This window comes from Perna viridis, chromosome 14 (genome assembly GCF_037379345.1).
Source record: "Perna viridis isolate PV_CMFRI_1.1 ecotype Kerala chromosome 14, ASM3737934v1, whole genome shotgun sequence".
Lineage (NCBI taxonomy): Eukaryota > Metazoa > Mollusca > Bivalvia > Mytilida > Mytilidae > Perna > Perna viridis.
The window spans coordinates 33,800,900-33,820,265 of NC_142458.1; the positions used below are offsets into that span (position 1 = coordinate 33,800,900).

Sequence of the window (19,366 nt, forward strand, 5' to 3'; positions counted from 1 at the left end):
ATGACACTTTTTTGTCCTCAAAATGGTTCTCATGATGACATTTTGAACTCATTTCAAAAAAGCACGGGAAATATACACGTGTCAATAGTTTGTCACGTGACCGAGTTAAGATGTGTTCAAATTTCTCAATGGGTCACCCGGCGTGTTGATTTGCCTGTGATTACCTTGATTAGAGTGTTTTGTTTGTTTGTGATTACCTTGATTGGTGTGTTTTGTTTGTTTGTGATTAATGAGATTAAACAAACAAATTAATGAAGGCGTTAAATCACAGGAAAGCATCAACGCGTGACACGAATTTATTTCAACCTTTGAGTGACATTTTGAGAAATGTTTTTGGGTTCAAGGATTTTTATTCTAGAATATCAAAAATATATGTTTTTTATTGTAAAATGATATTTTTGACGCTAAATATATATAAAAAAAACATTTAAAGAAAATTCTGAACCTAGATTTAACAATATGTTATTTTCGCCATATAAGGGTATGTTCAATCTTTCAGTTACTTGCTTGGTTCAATAAACAGTAAATACTATTTATAAAATCATCACATTGATTTAGGAATACACACTTATTTAAGATTATATACGATGTAAATATTTGTTTATTTTATTTAATTTTTTTTTTGGGGGGGGGGGTGTAAATAAAGCTTTTACTATTGATAGTTTTACGGTTAAGGGTCTCACACGAAACAAAAATACAACAAAAAACAAAATAGAGTGCAAAAATGTCTGTATTTTAGTTGTGATGCAAATATAACTTTACGAGTGGTAAACCAGTTTTTATTCCTAATGTCGTTTATTCAGAAAGACAACATACAAATACAGTTGGAGTTTCCTCAGCTATGAATAAAAGAATAAAACAGAATGTTCACGAGACAACCATCCAAGCACTCAAACTTTCATCTTCTCACGGGAGCATGTGCACAAATATGCAGCGTGACTTGCATTCGTGTGAGATAAGACAGGTTTATTCACTAATCATGGACCCTCTCGGGTAGGAAAAAATTAATACAATGATTACAATGATTTTAGACAAATGTGCAAATATATAATATAATCATGAATAATCCTCAAAGCAGGTGCCGGAGAATGTAGTCTCAAAAAGTAGTTGACCTCCTTTGTATATTTCGAGCGATCGTCGTTATAAACACGTTTATATACCAGTTGGGCTACATATTGGATAAGGGCCGGGATCAAGCCCTTGTGGCCATGCATGGTCTACTCTATACCCAGGACTACAGCCACACTAAACAACAAACTGTAATATCGGTCCATATAAGATTTACTGTACTAATTATTGAAAAAATAACATACATGTAATCAAATAATTTTTATTGCAAAAATCAAGTCCATTTTATAATGTGATATTAAAAGACTAAAAGAAATGTGATCGTCCGTCGGTCAAACATTTCTGAGGTAGTTTTTCATGCATATGCTGTGGCAATCTGGTCCCCTGCCAAGTGCGTTACTTCGTACGTTTTAACCGTGTGGGTGTGTCTATTCAGAGTGAAGGTGCAGTCTCGGTTCCTGTGTTGGAAATAACATAGAGTGTATACGGCCATTTCAAACTCCGGACTTGTTCCCAAAAATAAAGAACTCAACTTCTTGTAACCGTTGTACCATTTAAAATGAACACCAAGTATTTCTGGCTGAAATTACACAATATATATATATATGGAGAGTGAGAGAGAGAGAGGTCTGAAAAATTCCCAACGATGTTAGAATTATCCAATTTGCGATGCAAATTTTTGGTCGTTCCCTCCGTGGGACTCGAACTCGTACCACTGTGACATCTATGGCAACACCGCCTGCACAAAGTCCAGCGCCCTAGACCACTCGGCCAGCTACAGTGGCCGAGTTGTCTAGGGCGCTGGACTTTGTGCAGGCGGTGTTGCCATAGATGTCACAGTGGTACGAGTTCGAGTTATATTACATGTATATAATTCTAATTTGGTCGTCAGTATTTATATGCTAAATAATGTTGAATTTTTATAAGCATGCTAAGTGTATATGAACATCATACCATGACTCGTTAATTTAAACAACGGTTATCTTTACCGATAAAAAAACCCAGTAAAAACACGAAACAAATACAGAATCACGGGCCTATTTAGGGTTGTATGCCGGGCGTGTTCTCCCTCCTACTGAACACTATTTAACCATTAGGATAAAAAAAAACAATGTTGAGCAAAGGATTTCTTGATCTCTTACCGTTTGACTTGTTTTGGTATTCGCCTATGTTATTGATTCGTGTCAGATGGTAGGTAACAGTTCGCCGAAAAAAAAACATCCATAACACAATTTAAAAAAAACAAACAAACACGCATATTACAGAAAAAGGCTTACTTTGTTGGTGTAAAGGAAAAACGGTTTGCATATAAGAAAGCGATTTAATTTGGCTTAAAGAGTAATGATGGGAACCAACATTCTAGCAGGAAATCAAAAGAATTCAATCTAGGAAAAAAAACCTAGAGATGGGAAACAGACACAAACAACAAAGAACATGAAAACAAAGGACATGAAATGACCAAAATAACACATATAGAGAAACTAAAGTAAATGAGCAACTCGGGACTCCACTAAAAACCGGGAGCATAGACCAGGTGCACTGGTAGGGTAAGCGTCCTCTGCTTTTCTAGAAACACCCGACAAGTTGCTCGTAAAAAGTCAAGTCCAGGGTAACGTAAGAGGAAAGGAAAACTATGACACGTTAAACAAATCAGTTTTCATGGTACATATGGTAACACTGTAACGATCCACGAGTTTATGATGAAGAACACAAAATATCTGTAGTGACGACTTCAATCTTGTAGCAACATATTAACCCTGTTTCAGAAGCCCAACTGTAATAAGTCTAGTGCGATACAAAAAAATCTGCGTAGTTACGACAAGCTCTGGCACACAGGCCCTTGGGACCAGGATGTTTTTAATCACAAAATTGCATTAAATCATTTGGTTTCCATATTTCATACGAGTTAAGGTAGTAGACCTGGGGTACCCCCAAAATTTTCCCATTATTCAATTTTCTTTAAATTTGTGCATGATATTACACTAACTGTGGGGCATCATTTGTCAAATTTTAAAGAAAATTCACCGTGCAGATTTTTTAACAATGAAGACTAAAATATTGCAATTTTTTTAAATCTGAATCATTGGCCAAACTGAACCATATCTGGTATTTTAGGGTCATCTTGACAATATATTTAAATAAATAACTGAATATTAAGTCAAATACACTTTAAAAGGATTAATATATCAGATTTAACATCAAATTTTATTCTTTCCATTTTGTAGAAGAAGTACTAGGCTTTTAATTTACCAAAATAACATAAGAGGGGGTAATTTTCAGCCATTGGCTTATATAAAAACCTCTATTTTGCAAAAAAAAATCATCTTTTTTCGTACAAAACTGATATTATATGGACTATTCATATGCTAATCAATAAACAAATTTTCAGAAAAGTTCACCGTGTATTTTTTTTAAATGTTTTAATGATAGTAGGGTAAGGCATTGTAATATTTATTTTTGATAATTAATCATTATGGCTAAAATCATGTTAATATTCAATAAGATTACTAAGTATTAAATTATGATGACATATATTGATGAATGGGCATCGCCAGGCACAGGTTGAATCAACTACTGTTGATGTCACACAAATATCTATAGTTCTGCACGAAGGGACAAACTTATATGCTTAAGGTAGCTCAATGCTGGATAGAGCCATATTCTGGTAAAAGCAACAAAATGAAAACAAAAAGCTTAAAGTCTTATAAGGAATTATAGGAAAGATATATTTTTTTAACTCTAAACGGTTAAGAAGTTATAAAACTGGCAATGTTATTGGTTAGCCGTATTGTCTCATGACAGAGGTAATTACATATTTCAATTTTAATATTATATCTAAAGGAATCTTGATTTGCTGCAAAAGATATCATTTCAAACGTTTTGCCACCTTATAAACTATATTCCTCTATGTTCCCATTTGAAACATTTAATTAATATGATAAAGGTGAAACGCTCCCGAAGAAACATTAATAAAAACAAATTCGTTTGTCAGCTCTTATCTGATATGTTATACCTTCAAGTATGGTAAATTTTGTAATGATATATATTTGCCCTATACTAATTGTCATGGTCTGATATGTCTATTGGCCGAAATGTCCGGCATTTATTAAGAATTATTGGTTTTCGTGGTTCGAAATGTCTTTGGGTCGAATTGTCCGGCACTGGTTAACATTATGGTTCTTAAAATTTTCAAAACGTCGTAATAGATTTCTTTTACGGTATTCAGTTTCACTGCATTCTGTTCATTTAGTATAGTTTAATTATGTTTTTATTACGATTTGATTCATTTGATCGAATTGTTTCGTTTCAATTCTTTCTTTTATCGATTATTTTCGTTTCGTTTTGGTTCGTTTTCGTTTCGCAAAATTTATGACCCGAGAATTATGGGTAATATTGATGACGTAATTTTCGTAAACACCTGGGAGCCATACTGCAGACTATAAGACAAACCCTATCTTGGAAAAACTATAATTCGATTTGTATTTAATTATGGAAACTAGCAAATATTTTTCGAGACTGGTTTGCCGCTCAATCGCACATACGCAAGTATACGCAAATGAAGCTGCCATTATGCTGTTTTTCAGCTCCTGAAAATGCAGGTACAAACCGGATAATAATGCTTTTTCTAGCCATAAGTATGCAGAACCAAGTTGATAATACAACCATAAACGCTCTCGAAAACTTCCATACAGCAGATTTACTGGGTGTGGCATCTTTATTCTATAAGTTGAACCCTTTCTTGGAGTTATTTCTCTTTAACATCAGTATCACTTTGAAGCTTGCATATTAGCAGTCATTCAAACGCTCTAGTGACTAAAATTCTTCCAATTTGGATTACCACCCTTACCCCAGGTCTACCATCTTAATATATGTGTTCTAAGACGTGTCCGCTTGCTATTTAAAGCTGGTTATACTATGCCCAGTTTTTCGTCTATCTCCTTCTCTAATAAGGCGATAGACGAAAACATGTGCTCTGGCATAACGTATGAGTTGTGATATGAAAACTCTACGCAAGTGCGGAAGGGATGTTGCCCCAGATGAAAGGAAAGTTGACAATACGGAATAAAAAGTTATCGTGTTTGTCGTATAGTTTGGTCGACAGTTTTCCTTTACCATCGATCTCTAAGTGTATGTCAAGATGTGAGGAGTATCTATAGTATATCTTTCACCTCAAGTTCTTTGAGGTAGATGCGTTGTATAAAAATTCCCCAAAGTAGGATTGCTTAACGATTTAACGCAAACACGCATTGTGTGTACGCATATTCTCGTTGTTTGAGACATTAGCGATGTATTAACAATATAGCCATGCATTACCAACGAAGTCAAATTTTAGTCGGGTACGACTATCTCCGCACATTATAGGCAAGACTAAATACGCAAACCTATGTATTAAATCCCGTTGGTCGCCGTTACAGTCTTGATAGTAGAGCTAGACGGCGACGGCCACTTTCGTGATGTTAGCAATAGTAGTATTTATGTAAAATTCCCCGCTTTCAAACAACCACTTCTACCAATCCTTCGGTTAAAAAGAGTGTAGCTTGGGTTGTCGGAGACAGACGTGTCTCTAAGTACGTACCTCGGACCGATATACGTAACCAAGATAGTTGGTGTGGCCCTTCTTTTCCTCAAGGTAGAACTGGATCCAGTTGTGGAATCCATCGACAATAGATCCTTTCAATTCGCCAACAAACACGTGTTCGAAACCGCTACTGTCTTTTACATTTGATGAACCACTCCGAGGATACAACGTAAACCAGATGGATTTTAGTTTATGTTCAAAGTCTGTCATTGAACCAATTTGTCCTAAAACACACACAAAAGATTGTGTTAAAAATAACGATCCACATATGGTAGATGTAACATGACATGCAAAGGTGACATACGTTGTATTAGAATAGAGAAGAAGGTCAAAAGAGGGAAATTATAATTCTACAAAAATGTGAAAAAACAGCAAAAATCAGTCTATGGACCTTCAACGAACGATAAGGACTTTCTCGCCATGACCCGGATGCCCTCAACTGACTTCTAAATAAAGAAAAATACCTGTATACCGGTTCAGTTAAATGTGCTTCGCACTTTACCATAAACATAAAAAAATGAGTCAAATGTAACTATAGGAAACACAACAAACTAAACCTAAAACAACTTAAAATAAGGACTACTGTAGTTCGTAACACGCCAGCTCCATGCCTCAATTGAACTGATCTTACCATAACACAATAAGGACTACTGTAGTTCGTAACACGCCAGCTCCAAGTCTCAATTGAACTGATCTTACCATAACACAATAAGGACTACTGTAGTTCGTAACACGCCAGCTCCAAGTCTCAATTGAACTGATTTTACCATAACACAATAAGGACTACTGTAGTTCGTAACACGCCAGCTCCAAGTCTCAATTGAACTGATTTTACCATAACACAATAAGGACTACTGTAGTTCGTAACACGCCAGCTCCCAGTCCCAATTGAACTGATCTTACCATAACACTGCCTATCATAAACTATTGTAGAAAAACAAAACCCTTGCCATGTCAATGATTCGATTTAAAAAACGGTGCTAAATTTCGATATAAATGGCGCATGGTGTTTCTCCAATGACTTTACAAAATAGATGGATAAAACAACTTGCAAGTATGATAATTTCACGTTATTTGGAGATTTGAACTCCGATATTCTAAACATAGAAAAAAGTTCACCACTGAAAGACCTATGTGATATTTTTGATCTTACAAACATTATAACAGAACCTACATGTTTCTGTAAAGGGGGACAACCCCAAGTTTGGTATATCTTTTTCTTACAAATAGACCTAAAATTGTAGCAATACATGTAATTTTGGAACAGGCATTAGTGATGTCCACAATCTAATTGCCTTTCAATTCAAAGTAGAAATTCCACCATTTTTTAAGAGACTCAGAGATAGACAATTTAGATTATACAAACGTAAATGAAGTATATGATGTTTTTAACAACTTCATGGATGTATATAATAAGAATGTACCATTGAAAAGGAGAAATATTGTAAGAGCACCAGCTCCTTTTATGAACCGCAAATTGCGCCAAGCTGTATTTAAGAAAAGAATGCTTCATAATATATTTAAAAGCAAAAGAGACTCTAAATCATGGAACAATTATAGAGTACAAAGAAATTTGGTTAATAAGATCAAGCGTGAATCTGTAAAAAATATTTTATAGAACGATGTGTAGGTGGTACCAAAACAAAGACTTTTGGCCCACCATATTTTTACCAATAAAGGTAGCCATTTTGAATCTGATATTGTAATTAGAGAAAATGACCAACTGTTAACAAATCAGAAAGATATTACCTGTGTATTTAATGATTTTTTTTTATCAATGTAGCCAAAGACATAGGAAATGGGGCAATTCAAATAGATAACCACCCCAGCATTACTAAAATCAAAGAAAGCGGGACCTTGGGTAAATGGCACGAGTAGATCACAGTCTAAAACCGCATGATTAAGACACACAAATTTTTTCATGAGCGAGAGGAGGGCTGGGGTTTATCAAATAACACAATAACAATACAGTTGAAAAACATTTCCGTAACCTTTCTCCTGAATGACTCAATTTGTCCGTTTCAACACAAACTTTTTCAAAGCTGCTGTTTTGAATGTGTTAAAACGCCTAACTGATCTCTTGTTAAACATGACTTGAAAGAGCTACATGGGAAGAAAAAAACATCTGATAGTTTTATCCAGTTGGCACATTAGCCATTAAAAAATTAACTTAAACCATTCAGTGCTCATGCGCACAATTTGGCAACCCTCTTGACCGTAGAGACTGTCAAAAATCCTTGTGCCTCCTCGAAATATGAAAATGGTGTGTGCCTATAAATGGAAAAAAAAACTCTTTTTGGTTCTTAGTGAAATTCAATAGTATTTTGCACGTTATGTATTGCGTTATTTTATTCATATACCAAACGAATATTAAGATCCAGACATGAAAAAGATTTTTTTCATAAAAAGCGAAACTATATGTAGTGTTGTATAATCGGTTAAAACTATCAATCGATTATCATTAATTAAAGTTGGCATTAAAAATAGATTATTGTCACCAGATGTCAATGATTTAATTTATAAACATGATATTTGCATTTTTTTGTAGAAACAAAATTGACAGATTTAGATGTTTTAAACGTACCAGATGGTTACGAGTACATCACAAAAAATCGAAAGAAATTCAAAAGAGCATTGGGAGGTATAATTTTAATTTTCAAAGAATTCTTGCTTCTAAAATTTCACAAGACAGAAAGTGAATTTGTTCTTTGGTTTCAAATATCGAAGAACTTTCTTTCACTTAAATCGGACCTGATTTTTGGTTGTCTTTATATACTACCAGAATTGGAAATATTCAAATGCCGAGGCTTTCTTTGAACTCGAAAACGAGTTGATTACTTTGTCAAAATTCTGAAAAATCTTATATAACGCTAGTGGGTGATTTCAATGCAAAAACTGGGTCATTATCTGATTTTGTAATGCCTGATGAAACTGATGTTAATATTTTTAATCTGAATGATTATGAAGATATACTAGAATACTTGTATGACTTATGAAATTATCTGTATATAATGTTCCATTAGAAAGGGTGTCAAAATGCAAATGTCCTCCAAATAATTACGGAAATCGATTCTTGAAAATTTGTAAAAAAGAACAATTTATATATTACTTATTCTAGAGTCGGCTCGGACGGGGACATCGGTAATAAGACATGCAGAGATTCTAGAGTTGTTGATTATTTAATTCTACTTTATTTCCACTTTCAATCAAATTTGATATTGAGGAGTTCATACGTTTGTAATCAGATTGTCACTGTATGATATCTGTCAGCTCTTGACAGAATTTCCTCAAATAGTGTAGATAAAAATATTGATTTCTGGATATCGAAGATGGAATACCGATAAAAAGAATGAATACAAAATCCGTGTTCGGGAAGATCTGGAAGGATTATTATCAAATAATTTATTTAAACTTGAAGAGCTGTCTATGAATAGCCATACAACTAAAATAGAGTTGGACAACATTGTGTCGGATATTGGTAAAAACTTTATAAACGCAGCGACTGATACTTTTGGTAAAGTTGTTAAACGAAAACCATTTAATAAACATGAAAATTCTAAACCGTGGTATAATAGAAAATGTGCAATATCCAGAAAGAAATTTCATAAAGCATGGAAAAAATATAACATTTTGAAAAACTCTAGCAATAGACTCCGAATTAGACATGCAAGGCTCTCTCATACAAATAATTCTTTCATTCCAGCAACAATTAGGCAATGGAATAGTCTTGATCCAATATACGAAATTCTAATTCAATCGGTGTTTTCAAACATGCAATAAGAGGTACCGGTGGTACGACCGTGTAGTGCTAAGACATTACTCTTATGGCCCAAAGAAATTGAATATAATCTTAACTCAACTGAGATGTTCAACGTCATTTCTTAACTTTGACCTGTACAAAGCCAAACTTATTTCAAACCCTTCCTGTAGATGTGGTTCTGAAAATGAACAATATTTCCTTAAATGTAGTAAATATAATGATTATAGAACAGAATTTTTTTTTACAATCTGCACTGGCTACCTATTGAGATGACTACAGATATACACATGTTTACCTGTGGTAATTCTGAACTTTCATATGATCAAAATGTACGATACAGTATTTAAATCGGTATTTGAATATATTAGGAAATCCAAACGGTTTCTTATTGTGTAATCATAAGTCTCAAAAAACACACCTTCAACATTTGACTCTTTTATATATATTTCTCTGATGAATTTATAATAGAAAATTAGTGCACGTTCTTCTATCTTGATTTATGTACTTACACGCTAGAAAATGTTATTGGCAAAATAAAATCAGATGTCAAACACATATCCAACAACTACATTCCATCTTTCTTCAACATCACGCCCGATAGGAAAAAAGCAATACAGTCGTTGAAAAACCGTGACGATATAGTTATAAAACCAGCAGACAAAGGCAGTGCCATAGTAGTCATGGATAAAAATAACTACATCTCAGAAGCAATGCGTCAACTTTCGGATGAAAGATTTTATAAAAAGCTACCCAGCGACCCTACTAAATCTTTTAGTGAAAAAAGCACTTCAGAATTGTACAAAATGTGCAAGTATGGCATTACTGAAGAACAGTTAGAATACCTAAAACCAGAGGATCCGAGACCCGGACGTTTTTACCTTCTGCCTAAAATTCACAAAAAAAAGATATCCCTGGACGGCCCATAGTTTCTGCTAATAGTCAAACAACCGAAAAAAAAATTCTGAATTTGTTGATCACCATCTCCGATCCCGTGTTCAAAAGCTCCCGTCATATTTAAAAGACACCCTGGACTATCTGAGGAAAATGGAATTAATGAATCGTTTTCCTCCCGACACACTTCTGATCTCCCTTGATTTCACTTCACTCTATACTAATATTCCACACAATGACGGTATAGAGGCCTGCAGAGAAGCTTGGGAATCACGAGATATTTTGGAACCCTCCCCTACTGACTGCCTAGTAAATTAACTCACTTTAGTTTTAGTTTTTAGTTTCACTTTCAACGACGAACACTACCTCAAAATCAATGGTACAGCTATGGGAACGAAAAAGGCTCCTTCGTATGCTAATATCTTCATGGGTAAATTAGAAAATCAAATAATTTCAACATCTTTATCAAAACCCCTCTTGGTTTCGAATCATCGATGATGTTGACATGAAATGGACTGAGTCTAAACAAAATTTAGACAATTTTATCACACATGCCAACAATGTTCATCCATCAATCAAATTCACCCATGAAATTTCTGATACTAAAATCGCAATTTTTGGATACAACTACGTTTGTAAGAGACGGATATTTAGAGCAAACCAATTGATAGTCACCATTACTTATCTCCCAATAGTTGTCACCCAAAACATTGTACTAAAAGCATACAATACAGCCAGGCACTTCGAATTCGGTGCATTTGCTCATCTGACGATACCACCAACGAACGTCTAGATGAACTCCGTGGTCATTTGTTATCACGTGGCTATAAATCAACAGATATAGATCGGGAATTTGAACGTGCTAACAGCATCAGCCGTAAAGATCTCCTCGAGTACAAACCCAAGAAAAAGAACAAATGGTTCCGTTTGTGCTTACATACCATCCAGCCTTTGGGAAACTCTCACAGCTACTGCATTCAAATTGGGAAGACATTCAAAAACATCCTAAGCCCTCCAATCTCTTTCCTGGGGCCCCGGTCCTGGCATTCCGTAGATCTAGGAACCTAAGAGATGCCCTAGTAAGAGCAGAGATTTCATCTCAGCCAAAACAAAATACAACGGGCCTGTGTCGACCATGTAGAGATAAAAGATGTAAGACCTGTACCCAGATACTGCACACCAAAACGTTTAAAAGCTACTGCACTGGAAAGGAATTTGCCACTTTTTGCGACGTGACTTGCAAAACCGAAAATACCATATACCTTCTCCAGTGCCGATGTGGTATGCAGTACGTTGGCGAAACAGAACAACCTTTCCAACAGGCGTATGAATGAATGGTCATCGCAGTGACTACAAATGCAAACCAGACCTCCCTCTAAGTCGCCATCTTAGATCCGCCGGACACACCCAGGAGGATCTTCACAACATTGTTGTTACGATCATAGAACATAATAAAAACTGGTCAAAATGTAAAAGAGTATCTCGGGAAAGCTTTGGGTAAAAAAAATCAGAGGAAATAAACGAGAAAAAAATAATCCATTTTAAGGTCTTGGTCTAAGGCTGGTACAGCACTATATGCTATACATCAATACGCCTTACTACCATATTTTTGACTTTTTTTAATTGTTTTCCACAGTTAATTTTTATTTTTAATTTTGATAAAAAGACCCCCTTTGCTTGTTTGTGCCTTTGATAAAGGTACAATCAACCACAGCGTACGTGATTCAGCTTCTGGATCTGTTTTGATCTGGAACTTTATGAGTTTTATGCTGAAGAAGGATATCAGTTATCCGCCGAAATATTCAATGTAAATTTTACCATCTTACATATATACACTGTATTGAATGTAGTTGAATGTGTCCAATCCTTTTTGTTATTTGACAAATAAGATATATGTTTTAAACAGGCAAATAAAGGACATAAAGCAATATTAAACAATACTTTTGCTGACTTTCAACAAAAAGCTGTGATCATCTTAGCAATATGTCCAAAAAATCCCAAAGAATTATGAAAAATCTTAAATGATATAAATAAAATGAAAAAGGACGAAAAATCTAATATATCAACATTATATCAACAGGAAACATTATATAAGTACTTCAAAAATTTGAATCCAGCTGATAATTAGATAACGATGTTGACTTACAAAATGATATCATGAACGAAAACGTAATTGAGGAAGCTTAAATCCATCTAAATAACCCGATATCAGAATCAGTAATTAGAAAAGCAGTTTCATGTCGGAAAAATATGAAAGCTTTTGGCAATGATAAAATAATAAATGAATATATAAAGTCTACTCTAGAGGAAACGATGCCAACATATGTTAGAATATTTAATATTATTTTAGATACAGGAATAATAACAGAAAGTTGGTTGTCTGGTATTATGAAAGCTATTTATAAAAATGAAGGTTCCAAAGAGGACCCAAACAACATTGAATAACTTTCTCTGCGGTACTGTATAATAGACTGAATAATTTTTCTAAAGAAATTGACCTCATATCCAATGCACAAGCAGGTTTTCGCAAAGGGTTTTCTACCATTGATAACATTTTTGTCATATATTCATTAATAACTTTTTATTTTCCTTTTGTTTTGTACCTTTGTTGATTTCAAAAGTGCTTTTGACACTGTTTGGAGGGCTGGATTGTGGCAAAAATGAATGAAATTGAACATTAAAGGAAAAATATTTACTGTCATTGTTTATATGTATCAGAATATCAAAACATGTGTCAAATTAGGAAACGAATATTCTGATTTTTTTTTTATTTCATATGCTGGTGTTAAACAGGGTGAAAATTTACCACTTTTTTCTATTTTCAGTGTTTTTAATGACCTGGAGGCCTTTTTGCTGAAAATAACGTGAAACCACTTTATGATTTATCTGTTTTATGTCAAGAAAAGTGCAACTATTCTTAAAGCTGTTTATTATATTGTATGTAGACGATACTGCACTTTCGTCCGAAACGGTAGAGGGGTTACAAAAAATACTTGATGTTTTTGAAATATATTGTGAAAGTCGGCAGCTTCAAGGTAATACTAGTAAAACCAAAGCTGTTGTTTATAGTAAAAAAGAAATTTAAGCCTAGGCACATATTCAAAATCTGTAGTGAAGAGATTGGGATTGTAGATTCTTATACTTACCTTGGTATACTTTTCAATTTTTAATGGTAATTTTTGTAAAGGGAGGAAAAAGTTGGTTGATCAAGCACAAAAGTCTTTTTTTATAGGAAAATGAAAAATATTTCTGTTCCCATTGATTTACAGTTTTCTATTTGACTCTTTAGTTACTCCGATTTTGATATATGGTTCAGAAATATGGGGTTTTGAAAATACAGATAGTCTTCAGAAATTACACCTTCAGTTTTGTAAAAAACATATTAAAGGTTAGGAATAGCACCCCAAATTACTTGATCTATGGTGAACTAGGCAGATTTCCTGTGGAAATAATAATTGAAAGCAGACTTATTTTATATTGGAATAGTTTACTGACTGACAATGATAAATTATCATCTATCATGTATAAGGTAATGTCTGCATCCCAGAAATACGAATAACTTTAAGTGGATATCATTTGCTAAGTCCGTCCTAAACTATGTAGGACTTACTTTTATTTGGAATGATAAAAAACCTATGGATAGAAATGTACTGAAAATCCTTGTTGAACGACAGTTAAAAGATCAGTTCATTCAATCCTGGTTCTCAAATGCTAATAACTCTTCAAGAGGCGAATTTTATTTTGAATTCAAAAACGAATTTAAGTTAGAATCATACTTGTTAAAACTTAAAGTAGGTGAAATGCACCAAATCGCCAAACTGAGATGCTCCAATTTAAAATACCGTTTGAAACAGGTAGATGGTCTAAGACACCAAAAGATAAAAGAATATGTCATCTTTGAGGGCAGGGAATCGGAAATGAATTCCATTATTTCTTTTTTGTGTAAGCATGAAAGAAATTCGAGATAAATATTTACCAAAATATTATACTATAAATCCGCAGATGTATAAATTAAATGGGCTTTTTGAATTTTGTCATAAGTCAGTACATTAATTTGGCATCATTTATTAGAAATCTGGCTAAACTGCTGTGAAAACCAACCTTTCCTCCATTAGATACTTTATATCTTGATATTGTGTTGTGCATTATTTTGATGTTTTGTAATTATTGTATGTATTGTATGATTTGTATGATATAATAGAATCCTCTAGTACACCTATTGTGCCTGAGGTTATCAATAAAGTTGTCTTGTCTTGTCTTGTGCTAAAACTGATTACAGTTTAGCATATCAATTAATTTTCTCATTTTCACGTGTACCTATTTCTGAACATCACCGGTTACTAATAATTTGCACTTTTATATATAAATAATCATTTTTTACGACTCCACAATTCCACTTCAAATTCCATTTGGAGTGGGAAATGTTGTCAGTTGAGTTGAAAGAGTAATCAAGAGAACCAAGGTTATAGCGGTAATCAAAAGGATGTAATTCAGGGACAAAGACCAGACATGGAAAACAGACATACACAACAAAGAACACATAGTAACTAAAATCATACATACCAAGTAACAAAAGCAAATATGAATTCGGACTCCACTTAAAACTGGGAGAATAGACCAGGTGCACCGATAGGGTAAGCGTCCTCTGCTTTTCTACAAACACCCGGCGAATTGCTCATAAAAAGTCAAGTCCGGGTGGAATGATGAAAACTTTCCTTGCTTATGATCGATTTCTTTAACTTTGATGTTAAAAGAAGGAAAAAAGTGTCAAAACTATAACTGGTTACTGGAAATCTTAAACGATTTATAACATTGACTGAGGCTATTGTAATTGTTTCCAAAGTTTTTTTTGAGAGAAAATGATTTGTCTTCAGCAATGTGAAAATAAAATTGTTTATCTAGGGCTCCTCACCAGCTTAAGATGTATATGTGTATTAAAATAAATAAATGATAGCCCCCTCCGTACCCGAAAATCAAATGGTTGATTCTTAAGCTTAACATTTCATACACGCATATTAAGTAAAGAACCTTTTTGATGCAAGTACTGTTGTGTTTTCTGCATCACAGATGTTTTACAAATTTCATGAACGAATCTCCATTCCTCGGCTTCTTCCGTTGATGTCACATGCTCCGTCGTTTCAACGTGGTTATGGTAGTTGTCAAGGAGATCTAGAAATGTTCGATACGTCGGTTTGTGGAACAGGTAATCCTCATTTACATACGTAAATAATCTGAAATGCAAGACCAACGGATGTTAAAACTAACGATGTCTAGCAGGGACGGATCCAGGCGGTGGGGTGCAGGGGGCTGGCACACCTTCTTTTCATACGTCTCTGGATTTGAAACTTGTCCTTGTCCGATATCATTATCTTAAGAGTCCAAGTGTTTTTTATTGTAAATATCACAAATGTAAATATGATTTGTGTCGAACTGAATGGAAGTAAACATTGTATAACCATACTGTAGTGTAAGAAAAACGTTTGTGTGTGATTGACATACTCTGTAATTGCCCTATGACTATTCTTATTCTTTTAAATGCAACCAAGATTTTATAATTTTCGATACTTTATCGAACACTGTCAAAATGTATTTAGTGAAAAAATACTTTAAAGTTACCTGTGTGGGGCGTGGTCAGTTGTGCTGGAACTGGAACTATATTGCTGACTGGAGTAATGTAGATCACGTGATATGGCTGCATTGACATCAGAATTCCATAATGACGTAATAAGCGTTGTCAGTTGAGAGTCGATCGCAGCAGAAACAAGAACAATACAAGACACGAAAACTTAAAATAAAAAGGCAAAGTTTTTGGTTTAGTTTACAGAGTTACATGACCAGAATTATTTGTTTTATCACCAAAAATATCATTAAGTCATTTTGTTTCCATATTTGAACTATTATGTATGTTCACCTGTTATTAAATGTTTTAATGCTAAGCCCAAATTTTTTTTAGCTCTTTAACCAAGAAAGAAGATGATCCTTGATATCTTTCTAAAAAAAAGAATCATACCCCGGATACATACCCTATCGAATTCTTTACCCATGTTCTACGGAAGCGAATTAGGGAAATCAAAACATTTCTTTTTCAGATTCACAAAATTTCGACTTTTAAAATTTCGATATTTAAATAAAGTCGAAATTTTGCCTTTGAAAAAACTTGAAATTTCAACTTTTGTAATTTTAATATTTTGACTTTGAAAAAAAAAGTTTGGATGTCTCTAACACGCTCACTAATGAATCTAATGAAAATAATTTCGATTAGCAGGTAAACAGTAAAAATGCTAGCCAAAAATCCAGACTGGTATCTATACGGGGGTCATTTTGATAATATATTGATATATTTATAGATATTAACCAGGAGAATGTCTTGCAATTAGAAACCAAAGCTTTGAACCCTTTGAAGCCATTACATTCACTTGGAAAACATTACATCCAGAGACTCATTGAAAAGGATATATTGTCTTTGGAATTCCATTTTTAACAGCGGGGAATGTGTTGCGACTACCTCGTTTGAATTATGCTCATTTCTTGGTGACATTTTCCGTGGGTTAACAAAAGTTCCTTGCGTAAAAACACAATTTCTTCTGAAATCAATTCAAGGTTAAAATGGAAAGGGATACCGGTATGTGATTCGGTCAAAGAATTATTAAGGGAGTCCTGGCTATCATCTGCGCATTTGGCTAAGAACCATCAGAACTCCTACCCGGACAGTATAGTCAGTAATCAAAGACCGAAGTTCTTGGCAGAGCTTCCTCATACTTTGTAAGAAATTATTCCAAATCATCTTCCAAATATACAGAGGAAGATGTTTACAAAATGCTGGAATTCTTAATCGACAACATATTTGTCCAATGTGGTGGACGTGTCTTTCAACAAACGGTCGGCATTCCAATGGGAACAAATTGTGCTCCTTTACTAGCTGACCTATTCCTTCACTCTTATGAGGCTGACTTTATAGCTGATCTGATCAGAAAGAAAGAATATCGTTTGGTTATATCCTTCAATCTCAGTTTCCGCTATATAGATGACGTATTATCTTTAAACAATCCTAATTTCGGGGAGTTGATACATCGAATCTACCCAAAAGAACTTGAGATAAAGGATACTACAGACACTATGAAGTCAGCCTCATATCTTGACGTACACTTAAAAATCGATGCTAAAGGAAAAATATTGACCAAACTTTACGATAAACGTGATGACTTTTCATTCAGAATTGTCAACTTTCCTTTCATCTGTGGCAACATCCCTTCGGCTCCTGCGTATGGAGTGTTCATGTCACAACTCATACGTTATGCCAGAGCTTGCCGAAACTATGCAGACTTTTTGTATCGCGCTAGAACTCTAACAAATAGGCTTCTGGATCAGGGTTATGTTGCTACAAGATTGAAGTCATCACTACAGAAGTTTTATGGTCGTTATCATGAACTCGTGGATCGTTATGGTGTATCCATCAGCACCATGAGAACTGATTTATTCAACGGGTCATAGTTTTCCTTCCCTCGTTTGTCTACCCCGGACTTGACTTTTTATGAGCAACTCGGTGGGTGTTTCTAGAAAAGCAGAGGACGCTTACCCTACCGGTGCACCTGGTCCATGCTCCCAGTTTTTAGTGGAGTCCGAGTTGCTCATTTACTTTTGTTACTTTGTATGTATGATTTTAGTTACTTTATGTTCTTTGTTGTGTATGTCTGTTTTCCATGTCTGGTCTTTGTCCCTGGATTACACTCTTTTGATTACCGCTATAACCTTGGTTCCCTTGATTACTCTTCAAAGTCGCTAATCGTCAATTATTCACTGTCACTATACTTTAAACATCCGAAAATGGTACAAATGCGATATGCTCTAAAATCGGGGGACTTCCGATGAAATTTTGATTCCCTTGATATTATTGCGTACTCTGTCGTAACCGTTATGACCCGAATGGCTTTATATGGATATCTATATACCGAAAAAATAATCAATTGTAACGAACACCTGTATTTGAATCGGAAACTGGGTAATATTACATAAATTCAATGCTAACTGATCATTTCATCTTTTGATGTTAACTTCCCGTTCTAATACAAAAAAAAGAAAAGAAAAGAAACACGCATAGACATGTGTATGATACGTTTTAAAAAAGGTACGTTGTAGCGATATTTCAGTTGCTTTTGATATTTATCGGGAACCAGTTTATGAACCAAATTTAGCAGAGCAGCTGCCAATGAATATTCGTAAACATCGGGGCGTGCTAATGTATATAGTCTTGTAACTAGCCACAGTGCCTAAATCGAAAACCGGGTAATGTCCAAAGCTAACTGATCATTTCATGTTAACTTCTCGTTCTCATACAAGCAAGAAATACACATAGAACACACGTGTATGATATTTAAGAGGTACATTTTCATCTCGTATGAATCTAGAACTACGACGCTTTGGTGGTGAACACGGCGAAGATCTGCTGGGTTATGTGGAGTATGACTACACATTAATGCAAATCATATGCGAATATTTAATACAGAAATTACGAGTGCAAGAAGTCAGTTACACTATTAGCGACTTAAAAAGCGTTTAATTCAAATTTCAGTTTGGGGACGGTAACAACTATCCACCAAGGAGATCTAGAGCAGTCACATTCAATTTTACTGGGAGCTAGACGCGAACGCCGGAAATAGGACAAACTCGGGTGATCGGTTTCAACGTCTGTTTGCATTCAGATATTACATCGTAAAGGGAAGCGTGGTGCAATGTGAACAGTTTAACATACCTTACCACAAATAGATACATGTATTCTCGGTGACATCACGGCTTGTGTAAAGGTACATGTATATTGGACTAGAAATATATAGATAAGACGGCAGAACGTGACAGGGTTAAATATCACACGGAAGGATTCCAATGGGTCTAACCTGGGGGTCTTTACTTTATAATTACATTACCATTAAAAAAAACGGAAATTCTAGAGATATAGGTTACAGACCACCAATTCAACCAATGAGCATTTGGAACGTACGCAAAAATAGTCCTACGCAGAAATTACCCCTGTTCCTCATAGTGCTGTGAAAAAGTTCTCATCTTATTTAAAA

General features: G+C 34.6%; 1 protein-coding gene across 1 annotated transcript; it reads right to left on the bottom strand.

The window, feature by feature from the left end:
- Nucleotides 1–1,316: 1,316 nt before the first annotated feature.
- Nucleotides 1,317–19,139, bottom strand: LOC148599070 (uridylate-specific endoribonuclease-like). Its single transcript, XM_088561554.1, has 5 exons — nt 19,053–19,139; nt 15,915–16,083; nt 15,327–15,529; nt 5,645–5,871; nt 1,317–1,648 (listed from the first exon to the last, which is right to left on the bottom strand). Exons 1-5 carry the CDS (start codon nt 19,081–19,083, stop codon nt 1,424–1,426), a joined length of 855 nt encoding a protein of 284 aa, XP_088417680.1. The 5' UTR covers nt 19,084–19,139; the 3' UTR covers nt 1,317–1,423.
- Nucleotides 19,140–19,366: the final 227 nt, after the last annotated feature.

Coding starts and splice junctions, on each gene's coding strand:
- LOC148599070 (XM_088561554.1), bottom strand. CDS start 19,083: ATGTCACCGAGAATACATGTATCTATTTGTG. Junction 16,084..19,052: donor AATACATGTATCTATTTGTG/GTAAGGTATGTT, acceptor TTTTATTTTAAG/TTTTCGTGTCTTGTATTGTT. Junction 1,649..5,644: donor GTTACGTATATCGGTCCGAG/GTACGTACTTAG, acceptor GTGTAATTTCAG/CCAGAAATACTTGGTGTTCA.